General features: G+C 41.2%; 1 protein-coding gene across 1 annotated transcript in view; it reads right to left on the bottom strand.

The window, feature by feature from the left end:
* Positions 1-21,160, bottom strand: part of LOC109181374 — a 289,298-nt gene extending 268,138 nt beyond the window's left edge. Inside the window, exons 1-4 of the mRNA XM_019331122.1 lie at positions 20,558-21,160; positions 12,321-14,567; positions 9,874-10,335; positions 3,248-3,677 (exon numbers count right to left, since the gene is read on the bottom strand). Of these exons, the coding sequence (XP_019186667.1) occupies positions 3,248-3,677; positions 9,874-10,335; positions 12,321-14,567; positions 20,558-21,028 (3,610 nt within the window). The 5' untranslated portion in view covers positions 21,029-21,160. The remainder of the gene's footprint in view (positions 1-3,247; positions 3,678-9,873; positions 10,336-12,320; positions 14,568-20,557) is intronic.
* Positions 21,161-22,704: the final 1,544 nt, after the last annotated feature.

A 22,704-nucleotide genomic window follows, 5' to 3' on the forward strand; every position in this document is an offset into this window, starting at 1 on the left:
ATTCTCATCTAATCTTTGCCCCTCATCCATTAGAAGGAATAAATTTTTCCTTGCAGCTTCACTTTGGCAGAACTCGTACAATGTGTCATGGACCCTGCATGTTTTGGTTTGACCATCTGCTCTTTTTTTTTATCACCATCACAAGATTTGCATCAATAAGATCATTCAAATATTTTTGAGCTTCAACTTCTGCGTCTAAAGGGTATCCCCACTCATCTATTGTTGGTATGAATTCTTCAGCAATCCACAAACGAATCAACTTCCAAGTAGCAATCTCATGTCCCATGGGAAAATATGCAAAATATAGGAAGCAATTTTTCAACTTCTGAGGCAAATAATCGTAGCTCAACTTTACTAGTTCATGATTGCTTTGGTCTTCTCGATTAATTTCCAAAAGTGGATTCTCAGCGACTCTTCGCCAATCATCAGAAGTTACACATCTGCGTAGGATACCAGCTACCACTACTAGAGCAAGTGGTAATCCCTTGCATTTTCTTGCTATTTTTTTCCCAAGCTCTTCTAATAACTTGTCATTGCATCCCTCTGTACCAAAAACATTATTTTGTATTACCAACCAACTATCCCCATTGCTTAACTTTCCTAAATTATGAGAATTCCATTTAGAATCAACCACATTTCTATATCGGCAGGTCACCAATACTTTACTTCCATTCAAATTTTCAGGGAATGCATCCTTTAACGATTGCCAATCTTTTTTTTGCCATACATCGTCCAATACAATGAAGTATGTCTGATCCTTTAAAAGAGTCTTTATCTTACCTTCCAACATCTCTTCAGTCATAGTGCTAAAGTCCTCTGTATGCTTGGTAATTTGATATATGATGTTGATGAATTTTTGTTTTCTATCACAGTGTTTTGTAACATGAACCCAAATGCGAAGGGAATTGCTGTGAATGTCTGGGTCTTCAAAAATCATTGAGGCAATTGTAGTTTTTCCCGTGCCAGCCATCCCAACGATTGGGATGACAATAAAATTCTTAGATGCCAGTAAGAAACGGTCCTTTATAGTTTCAAAATCCTTTTTAAAGCCCAATACTTTATTTTTCTCTATTGGTGGTCGAACCTGAACATTCAAAGAAGATAAAAAAAAAAAAAATTATTATTGATCAAGTGTTAAAATGATAATCCTTCAAAAAACTGCTTAGATGATAAAACAAAGATTTAAATTCATTTGTAAATAATACGTGTTATTATAGATACCCTTCAATTCAATGTTCAAACTATCTTTAAACAGATTCTAATTAAGTTTTGCTTTTGAACCTAGATGCAAATACCTTATTCAATTTTAACCATCTAAAATGCCAATCAGGCATCAGCCCTAATAATCATAGGAATTAAATTTGTGACTTGATTACTGCATGACTTTATTGTGCTCAATAATTTTTTTCTTTCATTTTTGTGCAAGGACGATGAAACCAACATTACGACCGCAATAGAATTGCAATTGACACATGCCTTTCAAGCAAGAACTGCCTTATTTGTGCACAATATGAGTATGTGAGAGCTCTAAGGGCAAATTATTGGTCCACACAATGTGATGTGGACAATAACAAAAAGTACATTTTTAATAATATATTAAATGTATATTATTTTTGTACTGAATATACATTATACAATATAATATACACTCAGAACAAAAATAATGTACATCCCCTGAATAGAATGTACATTATTTTTATACTGAATGTACATTATTTTACAGTAGACAAAATATGGTTCACACAACTTCTGTGGACCATGGTCCATACAATAATGATTGAGCTCTAAGAGACTAAGACGAATAACAAAGGAATCAAGGAACTAGACTAAGGTAAATTATGTTGTGCATCCGCATGGTGCACACGAATGCAAAAACGATATCGTTTTGACTAAAAATGCGCGTCCACTTAAAAAAAAAAAAAAAAAAAAAAAAAAAAAAAAAAACAGTTTCGATTCCCGGAAACAGCATTATGTTGTGCATAATTTGAACTATATATCCAGAATCAATGAACTAAAAATCCATAATCAATGAACTAAAAATCCAAAATCAATGAACTAAATATCCATAATGAATGAACTAAATATCCAGCATGAATGAAAAAAAAAAATCAGTTTCGATTTCTGTCTAAATATCCAGAATCAATGAACTAAAAATCCAGAATCAATGAACTAAAAGTCTAGAATCAACGAACTAAAAAACCAGAATCAATGAACTAAAAATCCAGAATCAATGAATAACATAAAGTTGTTGAGGGGAATCGAAACTGAATTTATTTTTTAAGTGAACGCGCATTTTTAATCAAAAAGACATCGTTTTTGCATCCGTGTGCACCATGCATGGTGCACACGGATGCACAGCATAACGATTGCTAGACTAATATATTTGTATAATATTTACAATACATTAGGCCTAAGATATGATGAGCCATGGGGCCAATGACCTATTGTCCAAGAGGAAAGAAGAGAGACATTTGTGGTAAGTACTAAAGTAGGAAAACCCAAACAGAGGGGGGTGTGAAGTAGAACAAAATATAAGGAGGTGTTACATAGAAAATTAGGAGTCTATCTTCTTAAAAGACAACCAATAAAATTATTAAATTCGATCTATACAACAATTATTTCTAATAGTATTGTTAGTATTAATTTCTTTTATTTGAATAAACTCATGCACATGTATTTTAATACAAAATCTAAAATGTTAATTATTAAAATATTACATACCAAAAAAAAATTCAATATTAAAACTTTACTCTTCATTATTAATATTTATCAAAATAATTTGAAAATACTTTTACATATCAATTTATTCTTCTTCTTTTTTTTTCTTATCAAACTTTTTTTTATACAAATAATATTTTATATATCTCCCATTTTATATTGCTCTTTAATTAGTATTTACATGAAAAATAACATGTTTAATTGCTTAGATGGTAAAAAATGACCTTATTTTTGACTTAAACGTGTAGAGTTCAAATCTCATTGAGAGCAATCTATTTTGTATTATTTTAGACATATTAAAATAATATGTTGGTGGTATAATTAATTATTTTTAAATATAGTTCAAGATCATTTTTCTAATAAACAAGGTTCATTATAAAATTAAATGTTTAAAAGCATAATATGCGCAACATAAACATAAATTCCAATATTGATGTAGGTGAATATGATGATTGAAACAAATGAGTTGAAATATTATAATTTGGGAATAGTTTTTGTGGTACCTTGGGAACTGGCATATCTCTAAGTTTGTTGTACTCCTCCAAGATGTGTAGAAGGTCTTTAGTGTGGTCTTCGCTAATCTTGTTCACTTTTTTCTTAATGGACTGGATCTCACTTGCATAGGCATTGGGCTTTCCACAATGTGCAATCTTATCCAAAGATTTTGCCAAGGCATTCTTTCCATTCTTCTTCTCCTGTGCAAAGTATTTGGTAACTGTATTCATGGTTTCATTCACAAGTATTTGGAATTTTTTTACTATTACTTTCAAAACACGGTGTTCATTGGCCTTTGGGTTCTTGCAAGCTTTCACCAAATTATCCGTAAACGTTTTGATCTGCGAGGTCATGTCCTTTATCTCAGACACTATGTTGACATTGCCTTCTATTTTTTGGTGTAGCATGTTTACCACCTTCTCTATAGCCTCTATCACTCCGTCATACACTGTCGATTTCTCTATCTACAAGGAAATAGAAATTTCAAGTGTGTTACAAATAATATTTAATAAATTTTGATGGTATTAAGTAAATTGTATAATTACATGTAGTGTATTATATTATTTATATGCAATTAACATATTATGTGCATACATTATTTGACATATAATGTGTTTATAGTTAATGATGAATTTAATTCACCCGGGGTGGCCCGAATTATTAAACCCGAATAAGAGTATGTACGAAATAAATAATGTAACGCAAGTATATAGTAAGGTCGCGGGGACTGTAGGTCGTAGGGACCGTAGATTATATTGAATATCGCTAATAAGCTATTACAAGGCTTGATTAGAACAATAATGCTATAAAATAGTAGTTTAGGAATATGTTGTGTCAAATAATGATCAGGTCCCTTGTTAGGACAAGGAGGGAGCCTTTTATACCAGCTCAACCCCCAACCGCACCCCTGGAATCGGGGGTGGTTAGACCGGCCCGCTTTGACCGCGTCCCCTCCGGGACCGGGTCCAAAGCGGGGCGACTCGGCATGGCCGAGCTGGGCATGTGCCGAGCTCGGCCTAGCCGAGTCCACCATGGACCGGCTCGGCTCGGCAGTAGCTGGGTCTATGGTGACGAGCTCGGGTGCACCGAGCTCGTCCGTGGCCAGGCTCGGCCCATGGCCGAGTTGCTTTGGGCCGACCCGGCCACGGCCCAAGGGGTTGGGCCGAGGCGCCTCGGGTCCGTCTCTCCGGGTCGGTTCGTTCCAGGTCCAATATATCCATTACGAGTCCCCCACTCTCTTCGTTGTGATGAATCGACAACGATAGAGAGTAGACACATTGCGAACCGACTCCTACGCGGTCACCCCGAGTTGATAATTTGCCGACCTCCTGTGACCAAGCTCACCATGACCGAGGCACCTTGGGCCGAGCACGGGGCCCAACCACTAGGCCCCGGGTCTATTCCATACTTTCTTGCTCCGCTTTCCCGGGTCGGTTTGCTCCAATCATAATATATTATCCATCATCAGTCCCCCACTCTCCGAGTTGCGAATCGTCGTCAACGAAGGAGAATAGCCCGAGTCGAAGGTCAACCCCAAGCTCACGGGAAAACGTCCGCCCCGCTTCCTTCCTCTTTGGCCGACTTTGGTGTGATTCCATCGCAATCGGGACTTCTTCTCTTCCGCAAGAATACTAACAAGTCATGGACTCCCTGGCATCGTGTATGAGACTTTGATTTCTGAGTTCACTTTTGGGCGAGCTCATGAGGTAGCCGTCCTCCTCTTGGGTGAGCTCATGATGTAGCCCCCTTGTTGCGTCCTCCTCTTGGGCGAGCTCATGAGGTAGTCGTCCTCCTCTTGGGCGTCCTCTTCCTGGGCGAGCTCATGAGGTAGTCCCCTTGATGCGTCCTCCTCTTAGGCGAGCTCATGAGGTAGTCGTCCTCCTCTTGGGCGTCCTCCTCCTAGGCGAGCTCATGAGGTAGTCCCCTTGCTGCATCATCCTCTCGAGCGAGCTCATAAGGTAGTCATCCTCCTCTTGGGCGTCCTCTTCCTGGCCGAGCTCATGAGGTAGCCCCCTTGGGCCGAGATGCCTTGTATCGAGGCGTCTTGGGCCGAGGTTCGTTGTACCGAGGCGAATTGGGCCGAATATTCGTTAATGTAGGAGAGTAAACACGAGTTGCACTCTATGGGTCCGAGCCCCACACAGCCGACCCCAACGTGGCTGACCCCAACCTCAAGGATTAGACTTGATAGCGGCTTGATTGGCGTCATCCCTTCTTTATCATATGGGTTTCGTCTTCCGCTCCACCGCTTTGTACTTTTCCTAACATGCCTCTCCCCCCGGAGGTAGGCACATTTTATGTCTCCCCTCCGGGAGGTGGGCATATCTTATGGCCCCCTCCGGGAGGTGTGTCCTTTTGTACCTTGCTTCGATAAACATGTCTCTCCCCCCGGAGGTGGGCACATTTTATGTCTCCCCTCCGGGAGGTACTTCCTTTTGCCTTCGATAAACATGCTTCCCTTCCCGGAGGTGGGCACATTTTATGTCTCCCCTCTAAGAGATGGGCACATTTCATGCTTTGCGTTGATAAACATGCTTCCCCTCCCGGAGGTGGGCACATTTTATGTCTCCCCTCCGGGAGATACTTCCTTTTGCCTTTGCTTCGTTAAACATGTTTCCCCGCCCGGAGGTGGGCACATTTTATGTTTCCCCTCTGAGAGGTGGACACATTGTATTGAATTGGTGTTTTGAATTGACAATCAGCTCTCCCTTATTGATTCATTTTTTTTAGCACAATGTCTTATGTTAACCGCTTGAGCCTAGTCCTCCTGGACTAAACCACCGGGCTCCTCCGTCGGGGTTGGTACGCGAGGTCGGACCTCGTGCCCCCTTAGGGTACGTTAGCCGCTTGAGCCTAGTCCTGCCGGACTAAGCCACCGGACTCTTCCGTCGGGGTTGGTACGCGAGGTCGGACCTCGTTCCCCCTTGGGTGCGCTACCCGCATGAGCCAAGTCCTGCCGGACTAAGTCAACGGATTCTCCCGTCGGGGTTGGTACGTGAGGTTGGACCTCGTGACCCCTTAGGGTGCGCAAGTCGCTTGGGCCGAGTCCTGCCGGACTAAGCCACCGAGCTCTTCCGTCAGGGTTGGTACGCGAGGTCGAACCTCGTGCCCCCTTAGGGTACGCTACCCGCATGAACCAAGTCCTACCGGACTAAGCCATCGGACTCCCCCGTTGGGGTTGGTACGCGAGGTCGGACCTCGTGCCCCTTAGGGTGCGCAAGCCGTTGGGCCGAGTTTTGCCGGACTAAGCCACCGAGCTCTTTCGTCGGGGTTGGTACGCGAGATCGGACCTCATGCCCCGTTAGGGTGCGCAAGCCGTTAGGCGGAGTCCTGCCGGACTAAGCCACCGAGCTCTTCCATAGGGGTTGGTACGCGAGGTCGGACCTCGTGCCCCCTTAGGGTATGTTACCTGCATGAACCAAGTCCTGCGGGACTAAGCCATCGGACTCTCCCGTCGGGGTTGGTACGCGAGGTCGGACCTCGTGCCCCCTTAGGGTACGCTTGAGGAGGTCGGGTGAGTACTCGATTCTTACAACATCGTTGGAGGGATTTGAAACATCGTTGGAGGGGACGCTCCACTTCTTAATATGTTGTTGGATGAGACGTCTCACCTCTTGGAACATCATTGGAGAGGATGGACCACCTCTTGCAACCTCTTTGGAGGGGACGCTCCACCTCTTAAAACATCGTTAGAGGAGACGTTTCTCCTCTTGAAACATTATTGAAGAGGACGGACCACCTCTTGAAACATCATTGGAGAGGACGCTCCACCTCTTAAAACATCATTAGAGGGGACGGACCCCCCTATGGACCGAGTAGGTCCCTTTGTGGATCTCCTCTATGACTGACCTCGCCTCGTTGGGGTACAAGCAATGTAGCAAGGTGTCATTGGAGGACTTCTTGTAGAGTATATCACGGGGGACCATGTAGGTTCTCCCCACCGGCTTGGCTTCGACCTTGTCAAGGGGCAAGCAACCCATAACATGTTCTACCGTTAGGCAGTGAGCGGGGGAGTCCCCCATGTACTACCGTTAGGTAAATGCCAAGGTCGGGGACGGCACGCACGACTGCAACCATGGGTTAATAAGAACATATGTCAATATTTGAGCTCCTTGGGTTCGGGAGAGCCGGGTGCTCGACCTATCACGCCCCCTTGGGAGGGGCGGGGTAAATGTAGGCACCCTTCGAGAGACGTCGGGGCCAAACAGGAGGGCTTTGACACCTCCTTGGAGCCCCTCAACGGGGCGGGTCAACAAGGTGGTAGCTTGTTGGAGCGCGACCATCCCCTCCGGGAGCTCGTTTATTCGTTTATGGAGCTGCTCGACCTCGTCACGATGGGTGCTTGGAGCTCGACCATTCGTTTTCCCGACCTCTCATCTCGGGAGGCCTACTTGCGTCGCGGCAGAGCTCGGGGCCCGCGGCTCGGCGACCTATGTGAAAAAAATTCCTGCCGCGGCGGGGCTCGAAAGCCACGACTCGGCAACCTTCGGGGACATGATTCCTCCGCTTGTAGTGCGTTGGGGGTTGGCCTTGGGCCCAACCTATCTCGGGCCGACACGCGCTTGCCCAGCCTCTCAAAGGCGGGCCTAACATGGGTCGACCTCCCTCTATCACCCTCTCGATGGTGATCTTGGCGGATGGCACCCCCTTCCCGCGTGTCCGATGGCCGGGGTGAGTTGACCTCCTCTTCGATTTGAGCGTTGAGTGCTCGGGGTAGCCGGGTGCTTGGACCGGTGCGCCCCCTTGAGGGAGGTGGAGGCGGGGTTGGCGTCCTTTGTGTGGCCTCCGGACCGTCGTGTGCACCTCCTTGGGGACCCTGTGTGAGGTGAGCCAAAGTCGTAGAGGATTGCTAATGGGTAACCGCCCCCTCCTGTAGCGAGGCGAGATTTGGAGGAGGGGCGATGGAAGCCGGCACCCCACCGCTGCGATGGTATGTGAGGTGATCTCTCAAGTCCGCCCCGCCTGGTGGATGCGGCCGGTTGGAGGCTAGGGGCCCCGTTGGGGCCGTTCCCGGTTGCGCCGAGCTGGGTGCCACGGGAACCATTGGTGTGGTCGAGAGTTGGATCTCGACCTTGTCATGGTAGCTGGTCGTGGTGGACCACTGAATATAGAACACGTTTGAGCTGGTACAGCAGCTCTCAACAAGAACACCAATGATGGATTTAATTCACCCGGGGTGGCCCGAATTATTAAACCCGGATAAGAGTATGTACGAAATAAATAATGTAACGCAAGTATATAGTAAGGTCGCGGGGACCGTAGATTATATTGAATATCGCTAATAAGTTATTACAAGGCTTGATTAGGACAATAATGCTATAAAATAGTAGTTTAGAAATATGTTGTGTCAAATAATGATCAGGTCCCTTGTTAGGACAAGGAGGGAGGCTTTTATACAAGCTCAACCCTCAACCGCACCCCTGGAACCAGGGGTGGTTAGACCGGCCCGCTTTGACCGTGTCCCCTCCGGGACCGGGTCCAAAGCGGGGCGACTCGGCATGGCCGAGCTCGGCCTAGCCGAGTCCACCATGGACCGGCTTGGCTCGGCAGTAGCTGGGTCCATGGTGACGAGTTCGGGTGCACCGAGCTCGTCCGTGGCTAGGCTCGGCCCATGGCCGAGTTGCTTTGGGCCGACCCGGCCACGGCCCAAGGGGTTGGACCGAGGCGCCTCGGGTCCGTCTCTTTGGGTCGATTCGTTCCAGGTCCAATATATCCATCAGTTAATATATTATGTGTCTTCAATTTATTTACGAATACATAATCTGTTAATTGTATGCACATAATATGCTATTTTACTTGTAGGTCAGATCATAATTTGAATATTATTTTGGACCAGAGTTTACAATGCAAAATGGACCTTGTTAATGAGATAATTTGGTAGGGAAAATTATACCATGGGTCATGGTCTACCTTGCATTGTAGACGCTGGTCCAAAAATAGCCTTCAGATTCTGGATCAATAGTTGAATCATTATGTACATGCAGTCAATGTTGCAAAAATTGTGAATCGGTGCCCAGGCGCTAGGCGGCGGCCAACCGCCTAGGCGGGAGTTAACTAATTTTTTAAAAAAAATTAAAATAAAATAAAATAATAAATTCGGCGCCTAGCGATTTTTCAACCTTGCGTGCAGTTGATAGTTTCTATACTTGTAGCTATTATATTATGTGTCAACAATTATCAAGTTATTTGTTTACTTGTACAATAACAGTTAACTATAGATAGTTAACTGAAGGTACAAATTTTTTATATCAAGATTCACAATACAATATGAACGCTGGTCCATGGTATAACGTAACAATGATTTGTCATCTACTTGCGCACCATCACTCCAAATTAAAACTAACCCACCACTATGGCGAAATTACTTACCTCACAGGCAAACCCCCCTCTTTCCCTTCCTCCAACGTCAAGCGGCCTAGCTAGAGCTTGAAGCCGCGGCCATCAGACCCAAAAAAGGGATACCAAATAGGCAAATACAGGGCAAGAAAAATTACGCCTTGTCACAAAGAACAAGAACGAGACTTTTTATCTTTAACTAAACATTTTCCTTTGCTTTTAATATAAAATTATTAATAGCCGAATGAATATATATAATCATGTTTAGTAATTGCTAAAACAAATTTGAAATATGATATAATTTGAGGATAGCTTTTCCCGTACCTGAAAAATTAGTGGAGGCTTATCATAGTTGGTGAGGGTTTCAAGTTCCTCTTTGTGTTCATTGTCAATCGTGTTCACCTTTGTCCTAACAGACTGGATCTCAGTCTCACAGGATTTGACCTCTCTTCTATAGTGTGGTACCAAAAATTTTCTGATGAAGGTTTTGTCTTTATGGTCAAAATACATAGTCCGCTGGTTGTCAACCGCATCACAGGCTTCATTCACAATAGTTTGGAAGTTCTTCACAATCAAAACATTGACAGATTCATTTGGGTTCTTGTAAGCTTCTTCGAGCCTAGCATTAAAAGTTTCGATGTCGGAGATCAAATTTTTTATTTCCCAGTCTAGGCCACCATTCTCAAAGCGCAAGCGTTGTTCTACATATTTAACCAGATGATTTACCGCCTCGCTTACTGCTTGCTCTATCAGTGTGTCCCTGGCTGCCGTCATTGCTCCCTCTCTCTAAACAATTAAGAAATGCATTATGGTTTTTTTTTTTTTTGGAAGAAAATGCATTATGGTTTTAAAATATAATAACTTACAACTTCTTTTCATTTAAATATTAGGGAAAAGGGTCAAATAGGCCCTCGAACTTTAGTTTAAAAGTCAATTAGGCCCTTAAACTTTTTAAAGGTGCAATTACACCCCTCAACAATTCATTTAAGTGCAATGAAACCCAAAAACAAATTAATGACCTGCTATCACAGGTCATTAGGGTTCAGGCCACCTTTCGGCGAATTTTCCGGCAAAAAAAAAAAAAAATGACCTGCGAAATTTCTGACAAAAAATTGACCGGCGAAATTTTCTGCAAATCTAGGTCGATTGCTGGTCACTTTTTTTTTTTTGCCAGAAAATTCGCCGGAAGATGGTCTGAACCCTAATGACCTGCTGACCTGTGATAGCAGGTCATTAACTTGTTTTTGAGCTTCATTGCATCTAAATAAATTGTTGATGGGTGTAATTGAACCTTTAAAAAGTTTAGGGGCCTAATTGACTTTTAAGCTAAAGTTCGAGAGCCTATTTGACCCTTTTCCCTAAATATTATTACACATTAAAGATTATGTAATAAAGGATTACTTGTTTTTACAACTGAAGATTTTATTCTATCCAATATATAACGAATTGGAAAATTAATATTACATTTAGGTATGTTTGAAAATCTAAAAATATTTTCTTGAAAAATGGTTCATTTTTGAGAATTTTTTTTAATGATATTTTACTAAAAATCATAAAATTATCTCTTTATTTTTTTTGGGTGAAAGTAAAAAAACTATAGTTTTAATGTTTGTTTCATTTTTAAAATTAAAAATAACAGAAATTTATTACAAAGTGATTTGTTATAAAATATTAATTATTTTAATAATCATAATAATTATAACACATAAATATATAATAATACTAACTAGATAAATCAATCATAAATATTTTAAAAAAAATTAAAGTTTAACACAATAAAGTTTCATACTCAAACTAAAAGAAAAAATAAAATTTGAAAGATATTGGCAGGTTTTTGGAATAGTAATTGGTGACTTGGAGAGAGAGAAGAAAAAGATACTATCTGCAAAAACAAAATATTGGAACAATAACTTGGTCAGAGGAAAGGAAAGAAGATGTGCGCAAAACGTCCATAGCAAATGCCCACACGAGCACTACACGCGCTTGGTGGCGTATTAGGCACGCCTGACAGACTTAAATTATATTATTATTATTATTATTATTATTATTATTATTATTATAATCAATTTTACTTTATTTTTTTTCTCACCCCTCCTATATTCACTTTTCAAATCACATTTACAAAAACTTCTCAAAAATTACGAAATATTTCATCTATTATGGATGCTCCATTGTCTAGCTATCAAGTGTCAGAGTTCAGAACTAGTAGGAATTATCTATTGTCCAACAATCAATATGTAAGAGACAAAATGAACCTTTGAAAATGTTTTCGATCTTTTCAACAGAAACCGTACTATACAGTGGTACATAAGGGTATTTTAAAAGTTTAAAAATTGATCTTCACTTTCAACCCAATTAGCCTTGATTGCATAGGTTTTTACAAAGAATTAATTTTATTTTTTTATGGCGCAATTCAAGCATCCACACTAGTAGTTATTTAGGAGTTATTTCTATATGAATTCTCTCCACTCAAAGTTAATAGTTGATGTGGGGAGGAGTTATTTCAAAAATATTTCTCCTGCAAAGTATGATATATTTGTGGTCTCAATAAATAAGAGAAATAATTAAAATATAGTGGATTAAATGGTGGATGCATAAAAAACTGACAAATAACTCAAAATTTATGTGGAAAAAGGTTTTTTGTAATTAAATGAGATGATAGAGGATGAGGTGGATGCTAGGACCCACAAATAATTAAGAAATAACCTCAACTGATAAGGATGCTCTTAGAAGCTCTTGCGTAAATAATAAATGGGAAGAAAAACATTTACCTTTTGAGAGGTTATGATAATGAGCTTGAATCCACCGTTTTTTACGTTTTCTTGTACCTCTTTTATGGACCGAGTTGCACTTTCACTAACGTGAAATAATTCCATCACCTTAAGGGTATGTACCTTAGCAAACACTTCTGGAATTCTTTTTATGACGTTGCAATTTCTGAGGATTAAATTTTGTAATGCTGGGAAGCTATCCTCTGTGGCCTTCCAAGTAACTAGATTCGTCCTTCCAATGCGCAAATATTGAAGCCTTATGAAAACAACATCATTGCTTAGTTCCCAAGTCTCGCCCTTGAATGCATAGTCACCCAACTTCAGCACCTCAAGCTCCTCCAACGACCCCAATACTGCCATGTCTTTCCACTCAAACAATGTGCCGGAGAAGCTCAACTTTTTTAGCCTACTTGCAAACTTGTCTAGCATTGGGACAGTTAACACTTTGTCGTACTGGCCATATAGTTTCAAGTTTACGAGGCACTTTAGCTTTTGAAGATTGTTGAACAAGCAAATATTCTCCTTTTCCTCAAAAAGTTCTATTAAATTTCCACGAACACCCAATTTTCGAAGATTGGGGGTCTTGTTAAAGATCTCTTCTCTGCAGCTTGCCGGTGATATTGTAGAAAGTGTGTGGATGTCTTTTCCTCCAGAGTAAGTTTTGCAATTTGTTTGTGGAGGAAAGGGTAATTGTGCAGAAGTGTTGGTGCGTACATGCCTTAACTTTTCCATGTTCCATATGCCTCCTTCAATTTGTAGTGTTCTTGCTGTGGTTTTGATCACTAAAGTCTCCAATTCACGAAGACTTCTGAATGATTTTGGGAGGACATTGAGATTGCCTGAGATAGCAAGATACTTGAGTAGATACAAGCTATAAAGCTCATTCGCCAAGTCCTTATCCAGCAAGTCATTGAACTTAATGTTTTCAATATTCAACACCCTAAGAAGTGGAAACATGTTTGGGATGGCCGCTAATTGATCTTGTTTAAAAGGAGTCTCACTCTTTTGTGGGGAAGACAGCAACAAAGAATGTATATGTTTGCCAAATGGGGATAAACTCCTTTTGTTGTAGCAATTGAGGAACAAGCGAGATGATTTATTTTCTGCATCAAATATATGTGTAGTAAAGGAGTGAAAACACAGACGACGAGTTGAAGAAGTATTCTCGTCTAATCTTTGCCCCTCCTCCATTAGAAGGAATAAATTTTTTCTTGCAGCTTCACTTTTGCAGAACTCGTACAATGTGTCATGGATCCTGCATGTTTTGGTTTGACCATCTGCTCTTCTTTTTATCACCATCACAAGATTTGCATCAATAAGATCATTCAAATATTTTTTAGCTTCAATTTCTGCCTCTATTGAGTATCCCCACTCATCTATTGTTGGAATGAATTCTTCAGCAATCCACAAACGAATCAACTTCCAAGTAGCAATCTCATGTCCCATGGGAAAATATGCAAAATAAAGGAAGCAATTTTTCAACTTCTCATGAGGCAAATCATCGTAGCTCAACTTTACTAGTTCGTGATAGTTTTGATCATCTCGATTAATTTCCAGAAGTGGATTCTCAGCCACTCTTCGCCAATCATCAGAAGTTACACATCTGCGTAGGATACCAGCTACCACTACTAGAGCAAGTGGTAATCCGTTACATTTTCTTGCTATTTTTTTCCCAAGCTTTTCTAATAACTTGTCACTGCATTCCTCTGCACTAAATACATTATTTTTTATTACCGACCAACCATCCTCATTAGTTAACTTTCCTAAATGATGAGAATTCCATTTAGAATCAACCACATTTCCATATCGGCTGGTCACCAATACTTTACTTCCATTTAAGTTTTCAGGGAATGCATCCTTTAAATATTGCCAATCTTTTTTCTCCCATACATCATCCAATACAATGAAGTATGTCTGATCCTTTAAAAGGATCTTTATCTTACCTTCCAACATCTCTTCAGTCATAGTGCTAAAGTCCCATGTATCCTTGGTAATTCGATATATGATGCTGATGAATTTTTGTTTTCTATCATAGAGTTTTGTAACATGAACCCAAATGCGAAGGGAATTGCGGTGAATTTCTGGGTCTTCAAAAATCATTGAGGCAAATGTAGTTTTTCCAGTACCAGCCATTCCAACAATTGGAATGACAATGAAATTTTTGGATGCCTCTAAGAAATGCTTCTTTATAATTTGAAAATCCTCTTCAAAGCCCAATACTTTATTTTTCTCTATTGGTGGTCGAACCTGAACATTTAAAGAAGAGAAATAAAAAAAAAAATGTATTGATAGTGTTAAAATGATATATAATCCTTCAAAAAACTGCTTAGATGATAAAACAAAGATTTAAATTCATTTGTAAATCTTCCGAGCAGTTGTGCAGTCTACTTATTACTTAGCAGCATTTTATTAGCATTTTTTAGCCTAGTTTATGGTCTAGTGTTAGTTATATGGCTAGCATGGGACTTGGGGCCACGCATGATATAGTCCCGGGGGCCTTCGTTTGTAATTTTTTTTATCTTCCTTAGATTAGTTTTATTTGTAGAATTTAGGCCATGTGGGGTCTAATCCTTTGGACTTTGTTTTGGCTTCGGCCTTTCTTTTATTTTCTAATAAAGTATGTTTTTATTAAAAAAAATAAAAATCATTTGTAAATAATACGTGTTATAGATACCCTTCAATTCAATGTTCAAACTATCTTTAAACAAATTCTAAATTTTGCTTTTGAACCTAGAAGCAAATACCTTATACAATTTTAACCATCTAAAATGCCCATCAGGCATCAGCCCTAATAATCATAGGAATTAAATTTGTAACTTGATTGCTGCAAGACTTTATTGTGCTCTATAATCTTTTTTCTTCCTTTTTTGTGCAAGGACGATGAAAACACCAACATTACGACCGCAATAGAATTGCAACGGATCAAGCAAGAACTGCCTCTATTTGTTCGCAATATGAGTATGTGAAAGCTCTAGGACGAATAAGAAAGGAATCAAGGAACAAGACTCGATATAATTCTACTTTTGGTCCTTGATTTATAAGTGGCATATCACTTTTAGTCCTTTTTTTATCGGAACATTCCTTTTTAATCCTAGTATTACGGTGACATGACCAATTTGGTCCTCTATCAACAAAATAGTTAAAATTTTGTTAAATACAAGGGCATTTTGCTCGTCAATTGTGATTTTTTTCAAAAAAAAAAAAAACATAAAAAATATAACGGGTCAACGCACTTTGTATTAAAAAGATCAAAATGTCTTACTACTTAACAAAATTTTAACGATTTTGTCTATAGAGAACCAAAATTGGTAATGTCACAATAATACTAGAACCAAAAGGTGATGTTTTAATAAAAAACGACTAAAAGTGGATTGTTACCTATAAATCTAGGACCAAAAATAAAATTAATTCATAATATATTTGTATAATATTTACACTACATTAGGCCTAACATAGGCAAATTATTATGTGGATCCAAATTCAAAAATACATCATTTACATATTAAATGTTCAGATTTTATTCAAAAGTTAAACTACACTAAAAGCATAACTTGCGTAACACATCAATATGGCAATATAACCCCATATATTCGATCATGTAACCATGTTAGCAATATTATTATTAGTATTATTATTTGTGTTACATTTTTGACTAGTCTTTGTATTAGGTTAGTTATTTATGGCTTTCCTGATAGATAGGATTAGTTTACGCTGTTGATTATAGTCTATAGTATTGTAATCTCTATTCTGTTGGTATTGAAATAGTTAACGTTTATCTCATCTGGTATCAGATAGTCCAAGTCTCTTCTCTCTCCTCTCTCCCTACACCGATCGATTCCGATCCTCCTCCCCTCTCCCAAAAACGCCAGTCGGCCACCATGTCAACCAATTCGTCCGAACGAACTGTGACCGCCGGCGACGCAACCCCTCCAACCACCACCCCAAATCCCCTATCAAGTGCTCACCATTTCGTTTCGATAAAACTAACGTATCGAAACTTTCTTTTTTGGCGAACACAGCTGGTGCCGTTCCTCCGTGGCCAGGAGCTCCTTGGCTACGTCGACGGCGAGACGCCATGCCCACCGCCGACTATCCCACCTGTTCCAGCCTCCGGCGACTCCGTCTCCGACGCAACCACCGTGGCACCGACACCAAATCCAGCATACCGGGTCTGGATTAAGCAGGATCAGTCCATACTATCTTTGTTTATATCGTCTCTTTCCGATGAAGTCATGCATTTGGCCATCGAGAGAACCACGTCACGAGCAGTCTGGGAGTTCTTCGGGGCAGCGCTCGGGAGTTCGTCGCGGGCTCGGTGCTTGAGTCTTCTCGGCCAATTTCATTCTCTCCGGCAGGGCAACAGCAGTGCGGTGGAATTCTTTGGTCGTGCTCAATTATTGGTGGAAGACCTTGCACATGCCGACTACCCCATTTTACTCGACGAACAGAACATGTTCGTGTTCCGCGGCTTGCGTCCAGAATATCGCGCCATGGCGTCTTCCCTCACGACGACAGGTACACCCGTAACAATTCCTAAGATCTCCGATTACCTGCAAGCGCAGGAGTTTATTCACGCCGAGGACTTCCCGGCCGGATCTGATGGTGGACTGGTGGATGCTCCGTCGGCTCTGTTTGTTGGTCGAAGCCGTCGCAACGGGGGTGACGGCGAACGAGGTGGCTCGGGTGGCAATGGCCATGGCAACCAAGGCCGTGGTAGGGGCGATCAAGGCCGCGGGCGTGGAGGACGTGGTGGTGCACCGCTCAACTAAATATGCCACTCGCAGGGACACACCGCGGTCTACTGCTACAAACGTTACGCACCGCAACCACCGGCACAGGCGCACCTGGTGGTCTCCGGTGATGACTCGGCGGCAGCGAACTCGATGGCGGGGTGGTTTCCAGACACCGGGGCTTCGGCCCATGCCACCCCGGAGCATCCATGATGTCCCAATCGGATGAGTACACCGGTAGTGACGTCCTCCGTGTTGGTTATGGCGCAAGTTTGATAATTTCTCGCGTTAGTCGTGCATCTATACCATCCGAGTCAAAATTGTTATGTTTGTCTAATGTTTTACATGTCCCAAAATTATCTGTTACGTTATTGTCTGTTTACCATCTTATGAACAAAAATAATGTGTTTGTTGAATTTCACAAAGATTGTTTCATTGTGAAGGATTCAATCACCAGGGCGGTATTGCTTAGAGGTTCCACATCGGGCGGCTTATACAGGATCCCAGTCTCTCGGTCTCATTTTGCATATCTCACTTCCCGGGAAACACCCACGGTTTGGCATCGCCGCTTGGGCCATCCGAATGGTCATGTTCAAAATCGCGTCTTACAGTCGTGTCCGGTTGCACCAAATAAAGTCAAGTCGCTAGGATCGTGCACTTCGTGTCATCTCGGCAAAGCTTCTAGATTCCCATTAGATAGGGTTCCCTATTCTATTAAAAATGTATTAGATTTATTATATACAGACATCTGGGACCCAGCTCATGTAATCTCTGCTAGTGGATTTAGATACTTTATGCTATTTGTAGATGATTACTCGCGTTTCTGCTGATTTTATCCCTTACGGGTAAAATCTGACATATATAAAACTTTTGAGTCGTTCCGTGTCATGGTAGAACGCCAATTTTCGCGTTCTATCAAGTATATTCAGTCCGATCTAGGCGGGGAATACCGCAAACTACATCACACCTTTACCCAACTTGGTATAACTCACCGCCAGTCATGTGCGTACACGCACGAACAAAATGGCAAAGTAGAACGCAAAAACCGACACATTGTTGAAACCGGATTAGCCCTATTAGCTGAAGGTTCAGTCCCCCAACAATATTGGGACTTTGCCTTCGAAACGGCTACCTGCCTAATCAACTGTTTACCCACATCAATCTTGCAGTTTGAGAGCCCATACACACGCCTGTATAAAACTCCACCACCCTACACTTTTCTCCGAGTCTTCAGGTGCCGGTGTTACCCTTATCTTCGGCCCTACAATCGGCACAAGATAGAGTACCGCTCAACTCCCTGTGTCTTCTTAGGTTACCCTCCCAGCTTTAGGGGCTATAGATGCATGAACCTAACAAGTGGAAAAATCTATATCTGCCGCCATATGCGCTTTGACGAGTCTATTTTTCCTTTTTCAGACTCATCTCTGTGCAACAGTTCACAGCCCGTACCGGCCACAATACCGTGGGCCTCCGGACCAATTGTGGCACATGCTCCGTGCAACATTCACGCGGCACCAATGGACATAGCTCATACGAGTGTAACCAATCCGGTACCATTGGCTATTGAAGGGCTCGTTCAACCGGCACCAACCAGGGCTCGGGCGACCCGAACTCAGCACCAAGAACGAGGGCATGTGATGAGACTTAGACACATGACACGCGGCACCGACGAGTAGTTTCATGCTCTAAATGTAACTACTGATCCGACCTGCTACTCACAGGCTGTTGGGCATCCGCAGTGGCGTGATGCTATGGACTAGGAATTCAATGCCCTTTTGCACAACGACACTTGGAACCTTGTACCGGCCGAGCCACACATGAATGTAGTTGGTTGCAAGTGGGTGTTCCGCACCAAACGAAATGCTATTGGCTCTATAGAACGGTACAAGACTCGTCTTGTTGCAAAGGAATTCAATCAAGTTGCAGGCGAAGATTTCTTCGACACTTTTAGCCATGTGGTCAAACCGACCACCGTCCGCCTCCTATTCTCTCTAGCTGTGTCACACAACTGGACACTACACCAGCTGGACGTACACAATGCCTTCCTAAACGGGCATTTAGCTGAGACGGTATACATGAAATAGCCACCGGGGTATGAACATCCCACACATCCAGATCATGTGTGTCATCTTCAACGGTCGTTATATGGTCATAAACAAGCTCCACAGGCTTGGTTTAAGCGATTAAATGATTTTTTGATCTCTACAGGTTTCTTATCCTCGAAGACAGATGTTTCCCTATTCCACTACTCTGCTGGCTCGTCCCGAGTATACTTTCTTGTATATGTCGACGAAATTATTATGATGGGGAACGATTCCGTGCTCATCTCTACTCTGCTGCAACGCCTATCTGCCACCACCAAGATTCGAGATCTTTGTATACCTAGGTTCTTTCTCGGGATTGATACCTTGAAGGTAGACACGGGTTTTCTGTTGTCTCAGCACCGTTATATGAAGGACATTCTAAACCGCGCTGGCATGTCAGATTGCAAACCGCTGGCCACATCGGCTGCCGTTACTCAACCAGTACCACCCTTCGATCAACCATACGACAACCCAACTCAGTACCGCCGCCTCGTTGGGGCACTCCAGTACCTGACTGTTACTCGGCGGACCTGTCTTACGCTGTTAATCGCCTATGTCAGTTCATGCACTCTCCGATGAATGATCATTGGAGTCTTCTGAAACGGGTTGTGCGGTACATCAAGGGCACCCTCGACTACGAGTTATGCCTTTCTGTCTCCGCTTCCTCCGTCATTCATGCATTTTCGGATTCAGACTGGGCGGGGTGCCCGGTAGACGGGAAAAGTACGAGTGGATATGCTGTTTTCTTAGGGACTAATCTCATCTCATGGTTGTCCTGGAAACAGTGCACGGTGGCTCGGTCCTCAACCGAAGCTGAATACAAAGCCCTCGCCGATGTCTCGGCTGAGGTCATGTGGGTTGTCTCCCTGCTTTGTGAACTAGGGCTTCACTCTAGCGAACCTTCCACACTCGGGTGCGATAATCTGGGTGCTACTTACCTCTGCGCGAATCCTGTCTTTCACGCCAGAACCAAACATGTTGAGATTAATTTCCACTTTGTCCGAGATAAGATTGTGTCTGGGGACTTGGTTGTTAATTTTGTGTCTACGAAGGACCAGCTTGCAGATATTTTCACCAAACCGTTGCCGGGGGCCTCGTTTTGCAACTCTCCGTGACAAGCTCAATGTTGTGGCTCATCACCCTTATGTGCTTGAGGGGGTGTGTTAGCAATATTATTATTAGTTTTATTATTTGTGTTACATCTTTGACTAATCTTTGTATTATGTTAGTTCTTTATAACTTTCCTGATAGATAGGATTAGTTTACGCGGTTGATTATAGTCTATAGTATTTTAATCTCTATTCTGTTGGTATTGAAAATGTTAACGTTTATCTCATCAACCAAATATATGATCAAATATTTTAATTGCTGAAACCAATAATTTGAATTAGGATAACTTAGCTAGAAATAGATTTTGGGGTACCTGCAAAGTTGTCTCAGCCTTGTTTCGGTCTTTCATTTTGTACTTCATGAGGTATAGAAGTTCGTTTTCGTGGACTTTGTTGATCTTATCCAGATTAGCCCTGATGGACTGGATCTCATTCGCATAAACATTTATCTTTCCACAAAATGGGATCTTATCAAAAGATTTTGACAAGACATCGTCTCCATGCTTCTTCTTCAGTGCAAAATAGTTTGCAATCGTATCCTGTGCTTCATTCACAAGAGTTGTGAATTTTTTCACTACTACTCTCAAAACTTGGTGGTCATTGGCCCTTGGATTCTTGGAGGCTTCCACAAGTCTGGCGTTAAATGTTTCGATGTCGGAGGATAGATCCTTTATCTCAGAATCTATGCCACGAACCAGCTTCACATTGTCTTCTACAGTTTGGACCAGGGCTATTACCTTCTGTGTTATCAATTCTTCTATCACTTTGTCCAACACTATCGTCATTGCTCTCAGCTCTCTCTCTCTCTCTCTCTCTCTCTCTCACAGTGAAGACATTGGAAATGCAATTATGCAAGTGATATTGAGAGGTACAAATTCTATTCTTCCAGATATATATTTAGAGCAGATCAGATAGGATAAGATCTGAATTGAATGCCGATAATATTGCTCCAACTTGCGCCAGTACAGTTGCTCGATCTAGTACGGACTTGGACCCTACGTCCCTACATCACATGCATCTTTTCTGCATTCTGATCAGACACAATCAAAGCTCTTTGAAAAGTGTATATACTCCGTATTAATTAAAACATCCTCAAAGGACTCGGTTTTTGTAAATGTGATTAAAAAAAAAAAATCATATTTACACTCTCGACTGGCATTGTGATGTGCATCTCTTCTCCTTAGAGCATCCACATCAGTGGATATTATGGGGATAATGTCAGATGAATTATCTTGGGTGGGGATAATAACAAATGTGGAGAGGAGTTATTTATGGAGATATTTCTCCTGCAAATTCAAGGAGAATGCAGAAAAAGAAAAAAAAGGAAGAGAAGAAAGAGGCGCTGCTGTGCGCGTTTCGCGCACAGCAGGCCCCCACACGGGCGCGTGGCGCGCCTGACCTTTTTATTTTTTTTTGTTTTTTAATTTTTGATTTTGATTTTTTTGTTTTTTTTTTTCTCCCCTTCCCACATTCTCTCTCCTAATCACTCTTACATTATCCTCCAATTCTCCCCAACCATTGTGGATGCTCTTATGGTGGGTGTCAAATACGAGTACCTCATATTTGCTAGAGAACCCCACCTCATCTCTCTCTTCACACTCTCTCATTCATATCATCTATCTTTTTTCTCAAACACTATGATAAAACTACTATTAGGGAAGCTCTTAAGTCTTTGGTCAGTAGTAATTATATTTTCCCTTATCCACAATTTAATTACCACATAGAAAAGTCTATCGTCAGTCGATTGATAGAATAGTGTCAAATTGGTGTTTAATTGACAAAATTTAAAATAATTTGATGATCAAATTTGTTCAAATTAAATTAAAAAATAGAGACTAAATTGACAATTACAAAAATAATTGTAGAGTTTTAAAAACTTTTAAAATGATATATTTTAGTAAACTTTGATTGACTTTCATAGAGTCGTTCAAAACTTTTTAAAATTTTGTAAGACTCTATAATAGTCTATATAAAGAACATTCATAAACTTTTATCAATTTTTTTGTTTTAAAACGTTTACAAAAGTTATTGAAATTCTAAATTGAATAATTCTTACAAACTATGAATGATTTTGACTCTTTATCATTTATAATTTTCTTACAAAACATATTATAATATCTCATAAAATTCTTCTTATTATATATATAGTTGTTAAATAATAATTACTATCCATTTTATTCATACAAAGGGAAACATTTATGCAATTAGCAAGAAACGTACAAGTGATGAGATTATGTTCAAAGCAAATCATACCAACAAGAAGTAAACTTCTCTGAAACCACAACACCAGATAGAAAAACATAACATAATTTCCATTTATACATCAAGCAATTCATAAATTGGTTTTTTTTTTTTAAAACTATTATTGACTCTATTTAATTCATAAATCAGTTATAAACTGTAGAAACGAAGCAAATTAATTTTAATCCCTGATTTGCAAGAGCATGGGAAATACAAAATT

Source organism: Ipomoea nil, unplaced genomic scaffold (assembly GCF_001879475.1).
Source record: "Ipomoea nil cultivar Tokyo-kokei standard unplaced genomic scaffold, Asagao_1.1 scaffold1043, whole genome shotgun sequence".
NCBI lineage: Eukaryota > Viridiplantae > Streptophyta > Magnoliopsida > Solanales > Convolvulaceae > Ipomoea > Ipomoea nil.